At 52.2% G+C, this 19,526-nt stretch overlaps 2 protein-coding genes across 16 annotated transcripts in view; one reads left to right on the top strand and one right to left on the bottom strand.

Moving 5' to 3' along the window:
• The window catches only part of KCNG2 (potassium voltage-gated channel modifier subfamily G member 2), an 85,041-nt gene that overhangs the window by 54,589 nt on the left and 10,926 nt on the right, over nt 1–19,526 (top strand). The gene's annotated exons all lie outside the window — the stretch shown is intronic.
• SLC66A2 (solute carrier family 66 member 2) overlaps nt 8,712–19,526 on the bottom strand; it is a 97,841-nt gene continuing 87,026 nt past the window's right edge. For 2 of the 7 annotated variants that reach the window (XR_011441653.1, XR_011441652.1), the window contains 2 exons: nt 16,857–17,056; nt 8,712–13,031 (listed from right to left, as the gene is read on the bottom strand). Coding sequence is in view for 2 of the 7 variants with exons in the window: in XM_070275890.1 (XP_070131991.1) it covers nt 16,942–17,056 (115 nt within the window). In the remaining 5 variants the exon portion in view is untranslated. Of the gene's footprint in view, nt 17,057–19,526 lie in introns of all 7 variants that reach the window. The other 5 variants (XM_070275890.1, XM_070275889.1, XR_011441651.1 and 2 more) reach the window with 4 other exon arrangements.

Below are 19,526 nucleotides of genomic sequence, written 5' to 3' on the forward strand. Positions count from 1 at the left end.
TGTGCGCCAGCCCATCAGAACAGCGAGTCTTCATGGAACGTCTGCAGGGCGCAGGTTGTTTCTCTAAAGCTATTGCTTCCTTCACATCGCGGCTGGTATTTGGCTCTGCATGTCGATTTTTTCCTTTGAGCTCACGTGATTAAATTAAGACCCGCATAATCAGTTATAGATTTCATGACTGGGATTCCAGCTACTGAATGCACTGAGAACATTTGGCAGCAGCATCGAAAGCTGGTGACAAAGTCTCTGCTGTGTGTGGGCATACAACACACATCGAATTTGGCCAGCTTCTTGCTGGAGTGAGAGCTTTACTGTTTCTGAGCTGTGTTAGTCAGGGTTCTCCAGAGAAACAGAACCAGCAGGAGACAGACAGATGGATAGATAGGTAGATAAAATGCAAATACATAAAATACATGTATTTTATAAGGAATTGGCTCACACAGTGATGGAAGCTGAGAAGTTCCAAGATCTGCAGTCGACAAGCTGGAGACCCAGGAGAACGGATGGTGTTCCAGCCTGAAAGCCCCCAGGTTCGAGACCTAAGAAGAGCCAATGTTTCAGTTTGAGTACAAAAGACAGGCTGTTCCAGCCCAGGCAGGCGGGCGGGAGGAGCTCCTAACTGAGGGAGGTCAGCATTTCTCTTCTGTTCAGGCCGTCAGCTGATTGGGTGAGGCCCGCCCACATGGGACATAGCTGTCTGTTTTACTCAGAGTCCACTGATTCAAATGTTAATCCCAGGGGCTGGCCCCGTGGCCGAGTGGTTAATTTCACGTGCTCCGCTTTGGTGGCCCAGGGTTTGCTGGTTCGAATCCTCGGCACGGACATGGCACCACTTGTCAGGCCATGCTGAGGCAGCGTCCCATATGCCACGGCTAGAAGGACCCACAACTGAAAATATACAACTATGTACTGGGGGGATTTGGGGAGGGAAAAAAAAAAGTTAATCCCAACCAGAACACACCTAGAATCGTGTTTGACTAAATGTCTGGGCCCCCATGGCCCAGTCAGGTTGACACATAAAATTAACCACTGCCTGAGCGCTGGCTCTCGCTCACTGTTTCACAGACGTATCTGTTGGGTGGGGTGTTCTGTTCACTGGCACATCCCACAAGGCTGGCCCTCAGAGATGACAAATCGGCTTCCCAGCATCAGCAGTTCTAACCTGTCCTTTGGGATCTTTGGGGACCTGACCGGGGCTTACAAGGGAGCCATGGCATGACGCCTGGCATGGGACTGTCATCCCTGTCCCTAAACACAAGCCTGAAAGCAGAGTTATGTGTGTCTGAGCCCTGGGGGGCTGGGGCTTCTGCACTGAGAACTGATTTCTTTGGAAGAGCAGGTACAGTGGATGGAATGTTGTGTCCCCCCAGATCCAGACATTGAAATCCAGCCCCCAGTGTGATGGTGTTAGGAGGGGGCCTTTGTGAGGTGATTGAATGAGATTAGCGTCTTTATAAAAGAGGGCTGGAGAGCTCCTGTATCCTCTGCCATGTGAAGACACAGCGAGAAGACGCCGTCCGTGAACCAGGAGGCAGGCCCTCAGCAGACACGGAATCTGCTGGCACTTGGATCTTGGACTTCCAGCCTCCGAAACCACGAGGAGTAAGTGCCAGTTCTCTCAGCTCCAGGGTGTGGTGTTTATCATAGCAGCCTCGGGGACTGAGCCAGCATGCATAGGAACCTCCTGGGGGCTGAGCTGGGGGCTTGGTCTTTCCTCCTGAGCTCCTGGTGGAGCTGCTCCCGTCCCTGACGGCATAAGCATGCTGTGTCAGCTACAGAGGAGCCAGACCATGGGGCCTCCCACTAGCATCGGGGGCTGCGCCGTGGGGGCCTGCAGCTGTGCACGCTCAGCATGTTGCCTCCACTTCGTCCTAAGAGGCGCCAGTCCCCGCCTAGCGGGGGACAGCCAGCTTCCACATGGAAACGTGGCTGAGCAGTCGGCAGCTCGTAGCCCTCTGCATCCTGTTGGCACATGCAGGCAGAGGGGCTGGGAGTGTCGTCCTGGCCAGGTGGCTGCAGGCCGGGTGAGGGTTAGGTTGCTCTTTGCTGAAAGGAGGAAGGAAAGGTGGATGCTGGTAGCGGTAGCAGCCCTGCAGCCGGTCCTGACCTCAGGCGACTGCCCTGTGCCCCTGGGGCTGCAGGAATGCCAGGGCAGAGAAGGGGGCATGGGAATTACCCCCTCATTCCCGAGGAGGGCTGCCAAGAATGGAGGCTCCCCACCTCTGAAAAATGGGTGATGAGCTTGGTTGGTTTATTTTCCTTTTTGCAAAGATCTGATCCGGAATCAGCAAAATCCCGTGGGAATACAATGCAGCGGGCCAAGCCTGGTTCAGATCCTGCCTCCGTTCATCTTTCTTTTCTGTAAAATGAGGATGGCCCTCCCTCCTGACTGCTGTGAAAGGTGGGGTGGTGCTCCCTCTCCCAGTGGGCGTCAGGCCCTTCCTGCCCCTTCCTCAGCCGCGCCGCAACCTCGCTGCCCAGAATCTCGGTCCCAGGCCCCAGACAGCTGGGCTGTCGGCGCCCACATCTGAGGCGCTGCCTGTTTCCGTGGGGCTCCCTCCTGCGAGACTCGCAGAGGCACTGGAAACAGAGCCGGATGTGCCGAGGGATAAACATGAAGCTCAGAACGTTTTTTACCCTCTACTTTCTGCACAGATTTGGCAGGGAAAAAATAGGGGGTTTGTGTTTTGGCTTTACGCTTTAGTCTGAAATAGAAGACCTGAGCTCAAAGCCTAGAACAGAAGCTGCGAGGCTTTTTTCTTTTTTTTAAGACTTTATTTTTTAGAGTAATTTTAGGTTCACAGCAAAATTGAGGGGAAGATGCAGAGATTTCCCCTGTACCCCTCCCTCACAACCACCATCCCTTCAGAGTGGTACGTTTGCTGGAGTTGATGAACCTACACTGGCACGTCGGCATCCCCTAGAGTCCGTGGTTTACATCGGGGTTCACTCCTGGTGTTGCACTTTCTCTGGGTTTGGACAAAGGTGAAATGAAGTCATCCATCGTGTGGTCCCATGCAGAGTAGCTACACTGCCCTGAACATCTTCTGCTCTGCTTGTTTGTCCCCCGATCCCTGGCAACCACTGATCCTTTTCCTGCCTCCATAGTTCTGCCTTTTCCACAGGGTCATGTAGTTGGAGTCACACAGTACGTAGCCTTTTCAAACTGGCTTCTTTCACTTAGTAATATGCATTTAAGGGTCCTCCCTGTCTTCTCATGACTTGATAGCTCATTTCTTTTTGGTGCCAAATGATATTCCGTTGTCCGGATGGACCACAATTTGCTCATCCACTCACCTACCGAGGGACGTCTTGGTTGCTTCCAGCATTTGGCAGTTATGAATAAAGCTGCTGTAAACATCCATGTGCAGGTTTGTGTGTGGACAAATTTTCAACTCATTTGGGTAAATGCCAAGGAGTGTGATGGCTGAAAATTATGGTAAAAGTATATTTAGTTTTGTAAGAAACCACCGAACTGTCTTCCAAAGTGGCTGCCATTTTTCGTTCCCGCCCGCGATGAGTGAGAGTTTTGGCTATTCTAATAGGTGTGCAGTGGTATCTCGTTGTTTTAACTTGCATTTCCCATGTGATATGTGATGTGGAGCATCTTTTAATATGCTTATTTGCATCTGGATGTCTTCTTTTCTCAGACATTCACTACGAGAACTTGGTCAAGCTCTTGGAAGTAAAAATGTGTGGGTTCCCCCTGTGACTGGGCCCCCTGGGGCTCTAACTCTCGAGTTGTCCACACTGAGCCTCCAGCAATCTGTCAGTCACAGGTGAGGCTGTCCTACCCGGCCCTGGTTCCTGCGGCCGCCTCAGGTCTCTGCTCCGGGAAGCCGGGACTCCCATGTTCGCCTGACCGTCTCTCCTGTCTTGGGAGCAGAGGTCAGCCCTGTGTCCTCCTCTCTCACAGATCCAAGAAGCAAGGTTGATTTTTCAGTCTGTTCAGCTTTTCAGTTGCTGTTAGGATGGAGTGGCAGCTTCAAGCTCCTTCTGTGCAGAACTGGACACCAGTCCCAAGATTCTTTTTGACCTAATCTGTCCAAGGCCTTTGGTTTGTCTTCTCTGTCACGCTAAGAGGCAAAATTGGGTATTGGTTAGTTCTCAGACTCTAATGCAGAGCAGGGCTCCATCCCAGCTCTTGCTCTGACTGCACAAGACCTAAGGCACTTACGTGTCCTCTCTGAGCCCCAGTTGCCTCATCTATAAGTGCAGATTCTTCAGAGCTGTTGAGATTAAGCAGGTCTGAGTCCTGCTTTCCCTAAACAGCCACTGCGAGCAGCCCCTTGCCCTCGGGCCCTTGGACAGTCACTAACTCCAGGACAGAGTGGGGAGGAAAGGCCGGGGTGGAAGATGGGCAGAAAAGAAGAGAGAAGAAAGAATGTGGAGCCCAGCATGGTGCCCTGTAGCCCCTCGGGGCCAAGGTCATGGCTGCTCGTGTCCCACCCCTCCCCGTCCCCACTGAGTCCCCTCTCCTGGGTCCACCAAGATGAAGTGCTCTTGCAGTTAAAGCTGTTCTAATGAGGGGACTTTGCCGTTGCCTAAACCAGGGCCCCGTCAGGCTGCGGGGTTGAAGTTCTCTGTCTTGTTACCCTCAGTGCACACTGCAGGAGTCATTCTGTCTTCACTTTTTCTCTGCAGCTGCCAGCATGGGAGTGGCTATGAGAGTATTAACTGGTTAGTAACAAGAGGAAAAGAAGGGTCTCTCCACGTGTGTGTAATTCATTGCCTCCTGGCACTTCCCTCATAGGATTGAGTTATTTTGACTTAGCCACATTTTTAAGGGAGCCGAATTCATCCAAGCATAAATTTATCAGGCATCACCCAACTGGGGCTGTGAAGAGACCCGAGAAGTTGGAATTCAGATGATTTTAGGCTCCACTTAAGCCTGAAATGTTAAGGATAACCGGAAAGGATGTTTTTAATAAGAAGGCATTAACTATTATAATTCAGCAAATTGGCTAGTCCCAGAGGAGGAGCTTGTGCTGTTTATTTTACCAAAAATATTAATTCATCAACAGCTGTAAGAAGTTTGGTAAAGGTTTGGAGCTAGGAGGTGGGCAGGAAATACGTTCATGAGTCCCTAAACTGGTGGTTCCTGGGTCCTCGATGGGAGCAGGTGACGTTCCGAGCCAGCTGTGCTTGGAGGAGCACGGATTTCAGCGAAGACCGTGGGGATTGGAGGAGTTCCTATTTTCTGATTCAACCTGCAAATGAACATCTTGAGAAATAAACCAGGCGCGTCTGCGAGGACTGTTATGTGGGCTCAGGTTGGTGCAGAGTTGGGACCTCAGATGCTGTCCAGGGACATGGGCAGCCAGCCCTCTCCCCACCGCCACCCAGCTTTCCAGGCCCTGGGGGGCATGCTGGTCCCTCTGCTCCCCACCCAGCCAGAGAGCATGCAGCTCTTCAGAGAGTTTTCCTGATCGCGACATGGCACTTGTTCTTTATAGAGAGCCGGGAAAGAACAGAGCAGTACAGAGAATAAAGTAGAAACCAACTGCAAGGCAATGACTGTCGCTTGAATGTCTCAGCTCAGGTGCTTTCTTCTCGATGCTCTTTGTGAAACTCTGAAAGTCCTTTACACATGGTCGTATAGCCACTGGGCTCCTGTAACACTGTGACCCTGAGCATCATCCAGAAACTGCAACAGCTGAGCAGTCGTGCTGTTTTGTCATTATAACTATTCCCTCCTTGCTGCTTTCGTTTCCAGTTCTTTGCTGTTATAAGCGACTGGCATGAACATTCTTGTTCACAGATCTTTGTCCACTCCACTGATTATTTCCTTGGGTGTACCCATCCCATGGGTGGACGGCGAGAGTCCAGGGTTGTCACTGCCCGGGGCTCTCGCTGTCCACCCAGGGTGGTCTGGGTGTTCTGCATGAGCACCCCTGCTGGGTGTCCTTATGACAACTTGCCTGTCTCTTAAAAAGAGCCATCTCCTGGCTTTTTTGATTTGCAGTTGATCACTGGGAGGCTAACATCTCTTCACGCCTTCACCTGCCGTTTACACTTCTGAGGATTTCCTTTCCTTCTCTGTCCACCTTTATTAGGTTGTTGTTTTGTACTTCTTAATTCTGTGTATGCTTGGAGATATTTTCCCAGTGTGCTCACACCCTGATCCCCTCCCGGGGAAGAACAGCTGCCAGCCTCTAGCCCATTCTCCATCCCTAGCCAGGGTCTCCCTCCACCACCACCCACCTTTGTCAGCCCTCGCTCAGCTGCCCTCCAACCTCCTTGCAGTGCCCTAGGCTGCCCCTCTGTGGGACTCCTGCTGCTCAACCCCCCCCCCCCGAGTGCCGCCTCTTCACAAACCCTCCCAGACCATCCACATCTTCCTTGGCCTGTCTTCCATGCACCTATTTTAGCTAAAACAGGCATCAGGACCAGCCTGAACTGCAGAGTCTGGCAGTATTTCCCTTGTGATTGGAACTCCTAGTGAAGAGGCCTTTTGTCTTATTGGTCTTTGCATCCTGCAGGGAGCACAGCACACGGCTCGTCTTCATGGGCGTTGTTGAATTTTAGCTCTCAGTTTGGGAAGATGTGAGTGATTACTGTAAAATACGGAGTGGCTGGAACAGGTAATGTGTTGGCATATTTCTCCCAGGAGACACCCTTGGACTCCAGACAGAGCGATTTAGCACAGAGACAGGCACTGCTTCTGTGCACAGCTGGTGAAACCGTGTGACCTTGGCGCAGATGAACATACAATGGCCCCAGACTGTGATGGACACACAAATCATGAAGGACATGCAATGGCCCCAGACCCTGATGGACACACAAATGGCCCCAGACCCTGATGGACACACAAATGGCTGCAGACCCTGATGGACACACGATGGTCCCAGGCCATGATGGACACAGAGTGGCCCCAGGCCATGATGGTCATGCACTGGCCCCAGGCCGTGATGGTCATGCAATGGCCCCAGGCCATGATAGACACACAAATGACCCCAGACAGTGATGGACGCACAAATGGCACCAGACCATGATGGACATGCAATGGCCCCAGACTGTTCACAGGTCACAGCCCTGCAAAGAGACTTGAGAGTCAGTTGTGTGGGGGAGGCTGCAGGTCCATGATGGGCTTGTGTCTGAGGGCAGCCCCTAGGACCACCACCTCAGCAAGAATAATTCTGAACCAAGTGGGCAGTGACTCTGATCTGGGTACAAACTTAGGTGGTGAGCCAGGCGCTGTCCTGACTACCACCTGGCCCTGTGAGTATCACCAGATCCATTTCAAAAACCTCTTTCCTGAGCTCCAATTCTCATACCACACATTGGCCCATAAAGATTGCACGATTCACTGTGTGTCCCCCGGGTCAGGCAGCCTTTGCCGCATCACCAAGTGGGAACTGTACTGATTATCTAATTTGCCTCCTTATTTGCAGATCAAATGAAAACCCAATAGAATTAGCTGAAAAATTATTATAAATAAATGAATTTGTTAAGGTGGCTGGCTGGAAAATATGCAAAAATCAGCTACTTTTCTATATGCTATCAGTAATAGAAAATTTAATGGGAAAACTATTCTGGTTGCTATAATAACAAAAACATGAAATGCCTAGGAATAATCTCAGCAAGAAAGTTTCAATAGCTATAAAAGAAAAAAATATCACTCTACTGAGAGACGTGAAAAGGGCTGAATAAAGAGTGGCATGTCATGTTCTTGAATGGGAAAAGTACCCCCAAAGTTAATATTTAAATTTATTACACTCTCAACAAAACACCAAAGTTATTTTTGGAACCTCACAAAATAATCTTAAAAATCTAGTGAAATACATATGGAATACTAGCCTGTAAATTCTGGAGAATAAGGGAACAAAAGTATAAAAGAGGAGACCCACCCCGATATCAATTATCTCTTACTGTGTAATAAACTACCCCAAAACCTGTTGGATCAGAGCGTGAGCTCCTTGTTTGCTGGTGATTCCGTGGTTGGCGTTTGGGCTGGAAGAGCTTGCTCCATCCGTGAGGCATCACGGGGCTCACCGTGCAGTGGGGTCTCGCCCAGGACGGCTGCGGTCTCTTCTCTCTTCCACCAGGAGCTGGCCCAGGCATGTCACACGGTGGTGGAACTCTGTCAGCACCAATGCATGGCCAGGTCCCGTGTGCCCGCGTCCTGTTGGCCCAAGCAGATCTCACGCCAATCTCATGGGGAGATCTTTATAATTTGGTAAGAAAACCAGAAACCATGAAGGAAAGTAAATATTTGACAATGTAAGAATTAAAAACTAATGAAAGCCTTTTGATTTCTACATCCCAGCCACCAGTGTGGGTTCACTGTACTGTGTGCTCTCAGGAGTTAAATGAGAAGACCTCGATGCAGCACCCCCGTCCTCTGTGCCCTGCACGTTTAGAAGTAAGGCCTTGTGCTAACTGGGTACTCTCTCACACGTGGTGCAAGCCAATCTTCTGGAAATGAAAACCAGTTACAAGTTAAATTATGCATAATTATTAGAAAGAGATCTATTTATTGGTTATTGATTAAAAACATCATTTTTTTTACAAATAATCATAGTGACTTATATAGACAAGATGTAAGCACATTGTAGTCACTACCTTTTCATTATTTGTGTTATTAAATAGGGAAGTAATGTTTAATAAAGACTACATTAAGGATGATGATTTTTATGTATCCTAATTATTAGGAACATTGATTTTTATGAATTTTATTTGAAGGTGATAAGAAAAAATGAACACAGCCATAATTTTCAATCATGGAGTTTATTCTTCTGAAAATAAAGCATAAATAAAATGACCTAGAGTCCATATATCTTAAAAAAAATAAAATTAATGAAAGCCTCCACTTCCCCAATTTAAACAGTAAAGAACTGAAATCTAAGAATAAAATTGCAGTGTATATGACCAAGGGCTAATATCCTTCATATAGAGGAAATTCAAACATTTATAAGAAAATAATGGCATCTCAGTACAAAGGAGGGCTAAGATATGAGCCAGAAATTAAAGAGGATGAGTAATGGCAAAACATAGGAAAAGATGTTTCCTTTATGATCAGAGAGATGCACATTTAAACAAGGAGACAGCATCTTACTTACCCTGTTCGCAAAGACTAGAATAACTGACCACACCCGTGCCTGCGAGGGTGTTTAGACATGAGCCCTTCCGTGTATTGTTGAAGGGAGTCTGAAGAGGAGGCCAATGTGGAGACGTCTACCCAGGTATCAAACACGCTTCCACTTGACTTAGGAAATCCACTTCTGGGAATTTACTCCAAGAGATCATTGGAATTGCATGTTTCTGTGAACTGTTGCTTATAAAATGGTGAAAACAAGGGCCAGTCCCATGGCCTAGTGGTTAAGTTTGGAACACTCTACCTCAGCAGCCCGGATTCGGTTCCTGGGTACGGACCTACACCACTCGTGAGCTATGCTGTGGCAACATACGGCATACAAAATAGAAGAAGACTGGCACAGATGTTAGCTCAGGGCCAACCTTCCTCAGCAAAAAACAAAACAAAACAATGGTAAAAACTTGAAGACATAAATGTCTTACTATAAAGAGTCAAATAAGACTAAAATTCTTTGCAGCTTTTAAATATTTATTTATATATGTATTTGTTTACTTTATTTTTTCTCAAAAGCAGTTTTCAGCACTCAGTCAAAGAGACAGGTGCCGGAGAGGCACGCCACCGTGAATACCAGTCCGGAGAAGGAAGGAAGGCTGAAGCAGATCCATGGGACTTTGAATGCTGGAATTGCAGACATGGACTGCAGAGTAACTGTATTCAAGAAGAGAAAAAGCCAGCTCGCGGCTCCTCCCTTGGGCGGGGCTGGGAAGCTCCTGGCTGCTGGCTGAGGGTCTGTCCCCTGCCCTGGGCCCTGCCAGGGACCCACAGGGAGGCGAGCTGCGTGGGCAAGAACGTGAGGATCAGAGCTCTGAGCCAGCTCCCACGGGAATGCGCGAGCGGTGCTGACAGGAGTCACGCATCTGGTGAAATTACCCGTAGAGGGATGGAAATTAACTTTGAGAAGCCTGTTGACTGGAAATTGCTCGTCAGCGTGGCAGGAAGCGGCTTGTGCTCGGGAGGCTCCCTGCCTCTCTGCCTCTTCCCAGGTGGCGTCCTGCAGATGTTCTGTCCCTCTGGCCGTCTCTCTGAGGCCCGGGTCACAGGCACGTTGGGCGCCTGCTCTCAGGCCCGAGGAGACAGATGAGGAGGCACAGGCAGGCCTCAGGGCATCCGAGGCTGCGGGCTCCTTGCGCGGACAGCCCCTGCTTCCTTAGTGCTCGGCTGTCACGGTCCTGAAATTCTTAATCCTGTGAACGAGGACACAGCAGTGACTCCAGGTCCTGTGAGGAGGCCCTGCCTGGGGCTCCACGAGGACCAGAGCCCAGGGAGGCAGAGCAGGTCCTCGCGGGTGGCAGCGTGAGCTCTACCAGCTGCACTCGGGGGCCATTCCTGAACAGGCACTAAAGCGGAGCAGAAATGTGGAATGGTCGTGGCTCGAGTTGGAGGTGGGCTTGTGGTCGCTGGAGGAGTCGGTGGGTGGGAGCCTGTTGCCCCACACGTGGGGAGGGGGACAGACAGTGTCTGGACTGAGCCCAGGGAAGGGGCTGACGGTGAAGACACAGAAAGCTCTGAATGCGTTCAGGCTGCAGACAGTGTTCACCTTGAGACAGGAGACATTGACACTGGGTGGTGTCGGTGCATATTCCGTCTGTTTCGTGAGTGCAGGAGCCCGTGGGGCCTGGCGTGGGGCTTCCTGGGTAGCGGGCTGAGGGACATGAGAAGGGACCGGAAAATATTCATTTTTTATTTAAAGATGACCTTTAAAATGCTTTCCTGCACTTTTGTAAATAGCTGCATCACGCAGAGATGAAAATTACTGAGTGTGGAATTTCTCTGCTCTAGTGCAGAACCCGAGAGCAAACAGGATGTGAGGGGCTGGCAGGGACTCACTGAGCCCCCCGGGGCTGGCGGTGTTGGCGGTGGCAGAGCTGGTGTGACGTGTATGTGTAAGTGCAGTGCGTGGACCTGCCAAGGCAGAGTTCGTCAAGGAGAATTCATAAAGAACCTTATGTCGTACTGAGACTCTTCGACAGTGTTCTGACGCGCACACATTGGAGCACCCCAAGTGAGCACAGTGGGGCCAGCCAGTGAGGCTGCTGTTGTCCACAGGCCCTGCCCCCCTGGGTTTTGCAGGACTGGATCTTTGCTCGTGAACTTGCCCAAGGATGTCCGTTCAGCGTTGGCCGCGCCGTGGTCCCGCAGGAAACCTTGGCTCATCCTGTGGATGCACAGCCTGCTGGCTTGTGAGGTGCTGGGGTGTTCAGAGCCCCCAGGGGCAGTGCTCCCTGGCCCTCCGGCTGCTGCAGGCTCTGATGCAGTTGCCGGGGAGGTGCTCCTTGCTTGGAAAAAGTCACTTCCTGCTGAACCCAATCAGAAAGCAGCTCCCCTCAGCCCCCAGCACAGAAGCCGAGGTGCCAAGGCCCTTCCTGGTCGGCACCACTGGGCTTCCTGCCCAGGGTTGTGGGGCCGGAAAGCAGGTGGCCTTGCTGTGCAGAGAGGCACGGAGCTCCGCAGTTTATGGTCTTGCCCTGCCTTTCTGTGACTCAAGTAGAATTCAGATTCATGATCTGGAACATTCTCTCCTGAGATGGACACCCTCCTTATTTATTCATGAGAGGGGTTGCCATCTGTAACTGTCTTGTTCCTCTGTGTCTGTACACGGCTCGTGTCAGTCACTCCTTCGAGGACGTCAGGGCCTGAGGGCAGGGACCCCAGAGGCCCCAGCACAGTTCCTGGCCCAATGCATGTGCTCAGCAAAGCTAGTTGAGTGAATGAATGAATCTCAGTGGTGCACGCGTGTTCACAGCTGTGGGGACCACGCAGCCTCATTCACTTCTCAGCACACCAACATGTAAGATGCTGGCGGTAGTCGGTGCCTACTCGTTCTTGAAGACAGCTCACCGCATCCAGGCAGGACATCGCTCACAGGAGAACCAGCAGACGCTGCGCTGGGGCCTTTGGAAGACCAGGCCAGTTCCAACCAGGGGAGGGCAGAGCAGGGCACCTTGTAATGAAGTTGTCTCCACTTCGTTATATAGGACAGCCTGAAACCAGTCCTCAGAGTGTTGACAGGAAAGGGAATTGACAGCCCTGCTTCAGGGCAGATAATCTGAAACGAGTGCATTCATCATTTCCATGCAAATGACTGTTGGCTATTTTTAAACAATTTGTTCTGTTAAGTGGATTTAATGTTCCTTCTCCTCCTCCACTGGCACTACAAGAGCCTTTTTCCATAGATACTTGGAAAAAATAAACCTCAGTTCAGTTCAAAGTCAAATTATTATAAATTCATAGTTAATGAATGAGTTAATAAGGGTTTTCTTTCAGGTACTTATGGGAAGCTAAAGATAAACACTGCACACTGTGGTTAGTGAATGAGTAAATAAGTTATCGACGCTAAGTCCTTTTTATAGGATTATCCTTCATGCGTCCAGTCTGTGAACAGAGTGGAACTGCTGAATTTCCTGCCCACTGAGGACAGCAGCTTCCCTGGATGATTTTGCCAGCTACACAAGGTCCATGATGGGTCGATGGAGGGATGGGCGTCAGTGTCCAGAGAATCACAGGCAGCAGAGGGACGTGAGCATTTTGGGAACTTAATCACATAGTAGACAAGTGTGAGGAGCCTGCCAGCCTTGGGGCCTCTGATGAAGACGCTTGCTGTGCTCAGACCCCCCACCCGGGGGACGGGGCTCTGCTGGGAGCCCAGTGGGCGCCCTGGCTGTGCAGCGTGCAGAGGCAAATCCACCCACGGCCTTTACTTCATCTCCTCATGCGTATACTTCACTTTAATCTACCGAGAGTAACGGCGCACAGTGTATCAGAACCAGCAGCACTCCCTGGAAGGGCTAATGCCACTGAATGTGTGATGCTCTGAGACGGGAACAGAGCCGGGGATGGAAGCCCACCCTGGGTCAGGCCTTTCCCGACATCGCGCTGCTGACCACCTACAGCCTCTGTCACCGAAGACCATGGCCTGGTGCTCCTGTTTATTTCCCTAGAAAATAAGAACAGGGCCAGCACTGAGTGAACACCGTGCTGTGGAGGCTATGCTCCTGAGAATGGTTTCCAAGACCTCTTGGTTTCCAGAAGTTGGCATGGACCAGCTGTCACTGTCCCTGGTCTCGGAGCCAGCCTGCCTGCACCTGTGCTCCTCTCTCCCTGGCGTGGACGGTGCCTCGCTGTGGCTGGGCGGCGTCCCGAGCACCCTCCGAGTCTCCTGTCTCCCACCCAGCCCACCTGCTGTGCTGCAGCCTGGATCCCTGAACGTGGGCCGCTCTGCAGACTTCGGGCAGCACACAGCTGTTGGGGGACAAAGGCTGAGGACGGGGAGTGGGGCACGTGGGAGATGAGCCCGCTCCTGCTGCCCCAACTATACAGCTTCCGGCCACCTTCCTGCCCCAGGAAGCCTGAGGCCTGTGAACAGGATTTGGGGGTGCAAATACCACAGAGGGCTGTGGGGTGCCGGGGCTGCAACAGGTATTGTGGGAGAACCTGCTGCATACCTCCCCCATCCAGGACGCCTCCACCCCTGACCCCTGCCTGCAGGAGCCTGGGGCCCGTCTCTGGAGGACCTGAGCTCCTCGGGGAGAAGCTGCCTGCCGGCATCAGGGTCCTGACAAAGGCCCAGCCCCATCTGGTCATCTGCTTGAGGCCTGGCCCCCCTCATAGGAAAGGAGACAAGTAGGGAAACTTGAAACAAGTTGAGACTTGAGACAAGTAGGGATAACACGAAAGGAAGGGTGAGACGGGGCTTGGAGGAGAGAAGCCCTGAACAGGAAACAGAGATGCTCAAGAATTGTCATCGGTGCCCCCAGAGGGCAGGAGGGGGTGTTGTGTCACAAAACGAACAAGACGCTGTGGAAGCGAGTCAAGGATGGAGGGGCGCAGTTGGGAACTGGGAGCGGCACTGCCTGGATCAACAGGACCTGGTGCATGTCTGGAGGATTAGATGCCAAGAGAACGGGGGGAGGTGGGGTGGGAACATGGAGGCAGGAAGGACGTCCCTCACGGAGCAGATTCCAGCAGGGACAGCTGAGGGGAGCCTGCTGGGCCTCGGGTCTCAGGATCCTGGCACGCAGGTCTCGCACTGACGGGCACCCTGCACAGTGGATGAAGATGCGCCCACACTGGGCTCCTCACCATGAAACTCGAGGGAAAGGGGATTCCTGGAAGCTTTGGGGAGCAAGGGAAATACAAGGTCACGTAGGAAGGGTGAACGGTCACGGCAGCCTTGGTCTTCAGGATGGTGGGCCCTGGGGTGGCCGGGCTGGTGGCATTCTAGTTCTGATCTTTGTGCTGGTCCTGTGGGTCCATTCAGTTTGGAAATGCCCTGACTTATGATTTATGCACCTTCTTGTGAATTGAAACTTCAGCAGCAAAGCTTGGATATAATGGGGCAACCCCTTCAAATCCTGAGTGGGAATGAATTTCTACCATCACTGTGTCAGGCCATCATGCAGGCAAGCTTGGAGGCAGAACAAAGACCTCCTAGCCATGCACAGGCTTCCCTCCCAGGCACCTTTCCGCAGGAAGCTACTGGAGGACGTGCTTCAGCAGAACGATGAGTGAACCAAAGAGGGGGCACACAGACTCCACGGAGCCCAAATCAAGGGGAGCAAAGGGAAGCCGCCCCTCCACCTGCACATGAGGGCAGGGGTCCCCGTGGGGGGGCGGACCAGAGAGGAAACACACTCATCAACTCTGTTGTGCTGGAGCATTTGGAAAAAATGCACCATATTCATAGCAAGCTGCGCAGTTTTAGAATGCAGCCATAAAACTTCAGTAAAAACAAAACATTTTATGAGGAAAAAAAAAAAGTGATTTTTAGACCACGACCTGACTCAGCAGTGACCAGTATTCACCTTGTCTTAATAATTACTGACTTTCCCCACAACGTGAATAACTATGTTTGGAGGAAAGTAGTAACCGACGTGTAGGGGCGGCGAGGTGAAGTATGTGAGAGCCAGGCCTCAACGACAGTCAGTGGAAACATAAAATTATCATGTCAATAGTCAGACGAGCATGTTATTTAAAAGTATGGAAGTAACTATTAGAAGAAACTACTAAAAATTGACAACTTGCATCCGGGAAATGAGTGGGGGGTAGGAATACTGTTTTTTCCTATAAGCCTTTTATTATTAATGGAGTTTTTAAAAAACTATATATGCATGTGTTACTTTTGCAAAACAAAAATTAAAGACATGTTCAATCACTAAAACGCGCTCAAGAAGAATTGGATAACCTGAATAATCCTGCGCTTATTACAGAAATTTAATTCATAGTTTAAAACCTTCCAAAAACAAAACTCCAGTCTCAGATGGTTTCACTCATGAATTCTAGCAAAAATTTAAGGAAGAAAAAGCATTTCTACACAATCTCTTCCAGAAAATAGAAGAGGAGGGGACACTTCCCAACTCATTTATGAGACCAATATGATCCTGGTACCAAACCAAACAAAGGCTTTAGGAGAAAAAATATACAGACCAGTATCTGTCAAGAAGAGAGATGCAAACTCCTCCATGCGCACTAGTCAATCAAGCACAGCAGCATGTGGGGAGGCCCACGTGTTGGGACCAAGTGGAGCTCTCCAGGAGAGCAAGGCTGGTTCCGCTTTGAAGTCAGTTGGCATCACTGGTAATATTAACACAGCAGAGAAAATAGCCATGTGATCATCTCAATAGGCGTAGAAAAAGCATTTGGCAAATTCAGTATCCATTCATGATTAAAACAAAAAACTGCAACCATCCAGAAACAGAGGGCATTTCCTTAGCCTGATAGAGAACATCTATTTAAAAACCCTACCGCGGGTAACACACATAATGATGAAACAGGACAGACTGGATGCCCCCTGAGGGCAGGGAGAAAGCCTGGTCAGCACGGAAAACTGGAAGGCCTAGCCAGTGAAATGAAGCAAGAGCAGGAAATAAGGGTACATGGTTAGAAAGAAAAACTGTGTTCGTGAGAATCCCAAGAGATCCACGAATAAGCTTGAAGAATGAATAAGCGAGTGCACTTCCATATGATCAGCAGTCCACCCAGGCGTTTACCCGAGAGAATGGAAGCGTCTGTCATACATAGGTTTGCACGTGAACATGCACGCCACTAATCTGAAATAGCCCCAAGAGGACCACTCACATGTACACCAACAGATGGAGGCATGACCAGCGGTATGTCCCTGCCACGAGCTTGTCAGCAGTAAAGAACACACCACTGACTCCTGAGACAGCAGGGGTGAATCCCAGGTTACACACGCAGGAGAAGACTGCATGCAGCATGACGCACTGTATGGGACGTTCCGGAAAGGCAAAGGGAGCAGGGGTGCCAGCCTTGGGCTGACAGTCTGGCTGTAGACGCTGCCCAGGGAGTTGGGGGTTGTAGGGGGCACATGGCTTTAGCATGGGTCTGAGAAGAGAGCATATCCTCCAACATAATCTGTGGGCATTTCTGATATTCCCTGAGAACCCACTGCCCAAACTAGGATTTCCAGGTCGACTTGTACACAGCCTTTTGAATGCTTTTAAAATACATTTGTCAGAAGTTTCTACCAATTCTGGAGCCACCCTGGGCCTCCAGATCCTTGGCCTGGGCTGGGGCCCAGGTGACCCTGGCCTGGTGGAGAGCCTGTTAAGTTTATGTAGCTGTTTAGGGGAATAAGCCAGCAATTTCTGATAAATATGAAGATGTTCCTGTCTGACAAACCGACAGTTCCGTTCCCAGGAAGCCCTGGGGAAACTCTAGCTCACATCCCTGTAGGGTGTTCCTAACAGTTTGGTGGTGGGGTGGTTTCTTGTGGCTGTGGAGGATGATACCACTGACTTACGTTTAAAGAGAGGCACCAGCTTTGGCATTCGGCTCGGCAATGCCTGGACGTGGGAGCAGTGGGCCCCGCCAGCCATCCCCCATCCTCACAGGTGTGTCTGTAATGAGCTCAAGCTGAACTCGCTGACTGAGCCACTTCGGTGGAGGCAGCCAACCTTTGGTTCTTGGGCCACAGGAATTAGAGGGTGTCCAGTTCCCATCCTAGAAAGAAACCAAATTACAAGAAAGGAGCTGAGGCCACAGCCCAAGGCTCAGGCGCCTGCTGGGGCTGCTTATGCAGACTTTGCAGGTTGGTTCCTGGATCCCAGGGCTGCCACTCGGGTGGGGCACACAGTGTCTGATGTACTTCGACCAAGAAGGGGTGTTTGCCCTTGGGACAAACATTCATAACGCCACCGGGGACCAGTGCTCCTGGGGCCGGGCGTGGGCCTTGCGGGAGCGTCAGGACAGTCCTGGGGGCAGGAGAGTGAGGGCGTGGGGAGCTGCGGTCTGCAGAGAGGGCTCTGCCTCCAGCGCGGGCAGGGGAGTGAGGGCTTCCCTTCAGACCTGCAGGCAGAAGCCTGGAGCCGGCCTGTGTGCCATCCCAGGCCCCCGCCCGCCCCCTCCCCAGGAGACCCCACAACTGCAGCTTCGGGTCTCCTGTCCCAGACCTGACGAGGTCGTCCCCGGGGGCTCTTTCCTCCCCTCCTGGGACCTCTCCCCATTCAGTGGACCCCCTTCTGTTCCTAGAGTCTCGACTCACCTCTGCTCACAGACTCCAGGCCTCACCAGCTCAAGGAAGCCTTTGCTGGAAGCTTCCGTGCTGTCCTGAGGGGAAAGGAGCCCCAAGCTGCCCCACACCCCGCCTCTCCGGATGTCCTCCCGAGCTTCCTGGCAGTGGGTCCAGCGGGTCTCCCAGCCCGCGCCAACGCACGTTTCTCTGGGCCCTGGGGCCTGGGCTCCTCCCGTCTGCTCTGCCCCTCAACTCCCCACCCACGGCCTCGGGGCCACCCTTCTCCAGGCCATCCCGGGTCTTTCCGCAGCCTTGATCCTTCTGCGCAGCAGCACAAATCTGCATCCACCCCAGGCGTTTCTGTGGGACTTCCACTCTGCAGGGTCCTGCCCGTCCCAGTGAACCCCCTCGCCTGTCTGGGTGGAGACGGTCATGTGTCCTGCCCCCTGGCCCCCCCAGCCTAGTCGGTCACCACTTCCTAATGTGTCCATTTCCAAAACCCCACTCCTCCCATCCCTCGGTCTCTGCACTGCTGCAGGCTCGGCCCTCGCCTCCCGTGGGCCTCCCTGCCCCTTCTTGACCTCCCTCAGCCTCCCCTTCGGCCTCCAGGGCTCCAGTGTCCCCTGGACAAGCCGACCTCTCTGTCCCCTTCCCCAGAGACCAGCTCCTGAACACCCGGTGCCAAGATCCCCCTGCCTTTTCTCCCCACCTCTCAGGACCCGACTCGCCTCTGGGCAGCCCTCCTTCCAGAGGCCTCCTTCCCTATGCACCCCAGCCTGGCACTTGCACCCCCATTGAGAACCCAGTGCCCCAGCTCCGAGGGAGCAGAGGGCCTGTCCCTGCCCCTTGGCATCTGCTGGCCCAGCTGCACCAGGTCCAGCTGTGGGGCTGCAGAGACGTCTCAGGGGAGCCCCTCACGTTGATACTTCCCTCCTCGGCCCCCGGCACCCACACAGACAGCTAGAGGTGGGGTGGCCAGGACGGGCGGGTCAGGGCTCAGGGCCCAGCATGGTGGACCGGGCATAAGGGGGATTCTGGCTCCTGGGCTGCCCTTTATTATGACCTCCTATTTCCTGTGCAGAGCAGGAAGTGCTGTGATATCTGAGCAGGAGTGCGGGCAGGTTCTAGAGCTGGGACACGGGTGCTGCCTGCCTGGCTCCGGGCTGGTGTGTACATTTGTGTGGCTTCCTGGTACGTTCAGGGCTGTTGTTCTGGGATGGGAGGGCGATGGGTCCCACACGTTCCTGCAGACGTGAGCACACTCACTTCCCTTCCCATAGGAATTCCACGGGGACACGAAGGGCAGGCTGGGACAGCCCCGCCCACTGGAAGGAGGGAAGTGGGGCTTTGCCACTGCTAGCCAGCGAGGCCAGACCCATCGCAGAGTTTGGGGTCCATGTTCTCTCCCTCTAGAAGTGTCTGTCCTGGGATCTCCATGTCCTCTCCATGCCACCTGGGACCCAGGACCCAGGACCAGAGCTCTCCTTGGCCCCAACAGCAGACAGGCAGAAGCCGTCAGCAGGACCCCCAATCCAGCCCCAGTGGTCAGTCCTGGGTGGGGGCACAGAGTGATCCCCAGGAGCCTCCTCCTGAAGCTAAGCAGCTCGGGCAGAGGAGCCACCACTTGGACCCCAGGCCCAGCACCATGGCCACCGGGCACACCCGTGTCACTCACCCAGGCCAGCCACACACAGATAACCCACGGCAAATGCATCAGGGCCACCTGCTGCTCGTGGCCTGATTTAAAAACGTGAATGTCAGGGAAATGCCAGAGAAAGCCAGAGGAGACCAAAGAGGGCAGGGGCTTCAAAACTGGGTGAGCCAGGCTGAACATAGATTTATTTCTGACCAATTTTGGCCAAATAGGCCAGATGTGTCAAATTATGATAAATCGAGGTCTGTTTTCTGGGTTGAAAGTTCCAGAAATAGCTTCCTCCCATTAACCTGCAGGCTGGTCCT

The sequence above is a fragment of the Equus caballus genome, chromosome 8, assembly GCF_041296265.1.
Source record: "Equus caballus isolate H_3958 breed thoroughbred chromosome 8, TB-T2T, whole genome shotgun sequence".
NCBI lineage: Eukaryota > Metazoa > Chordata > Mammalia > Perissodactyla > Equidae > Equus > Equus caballus.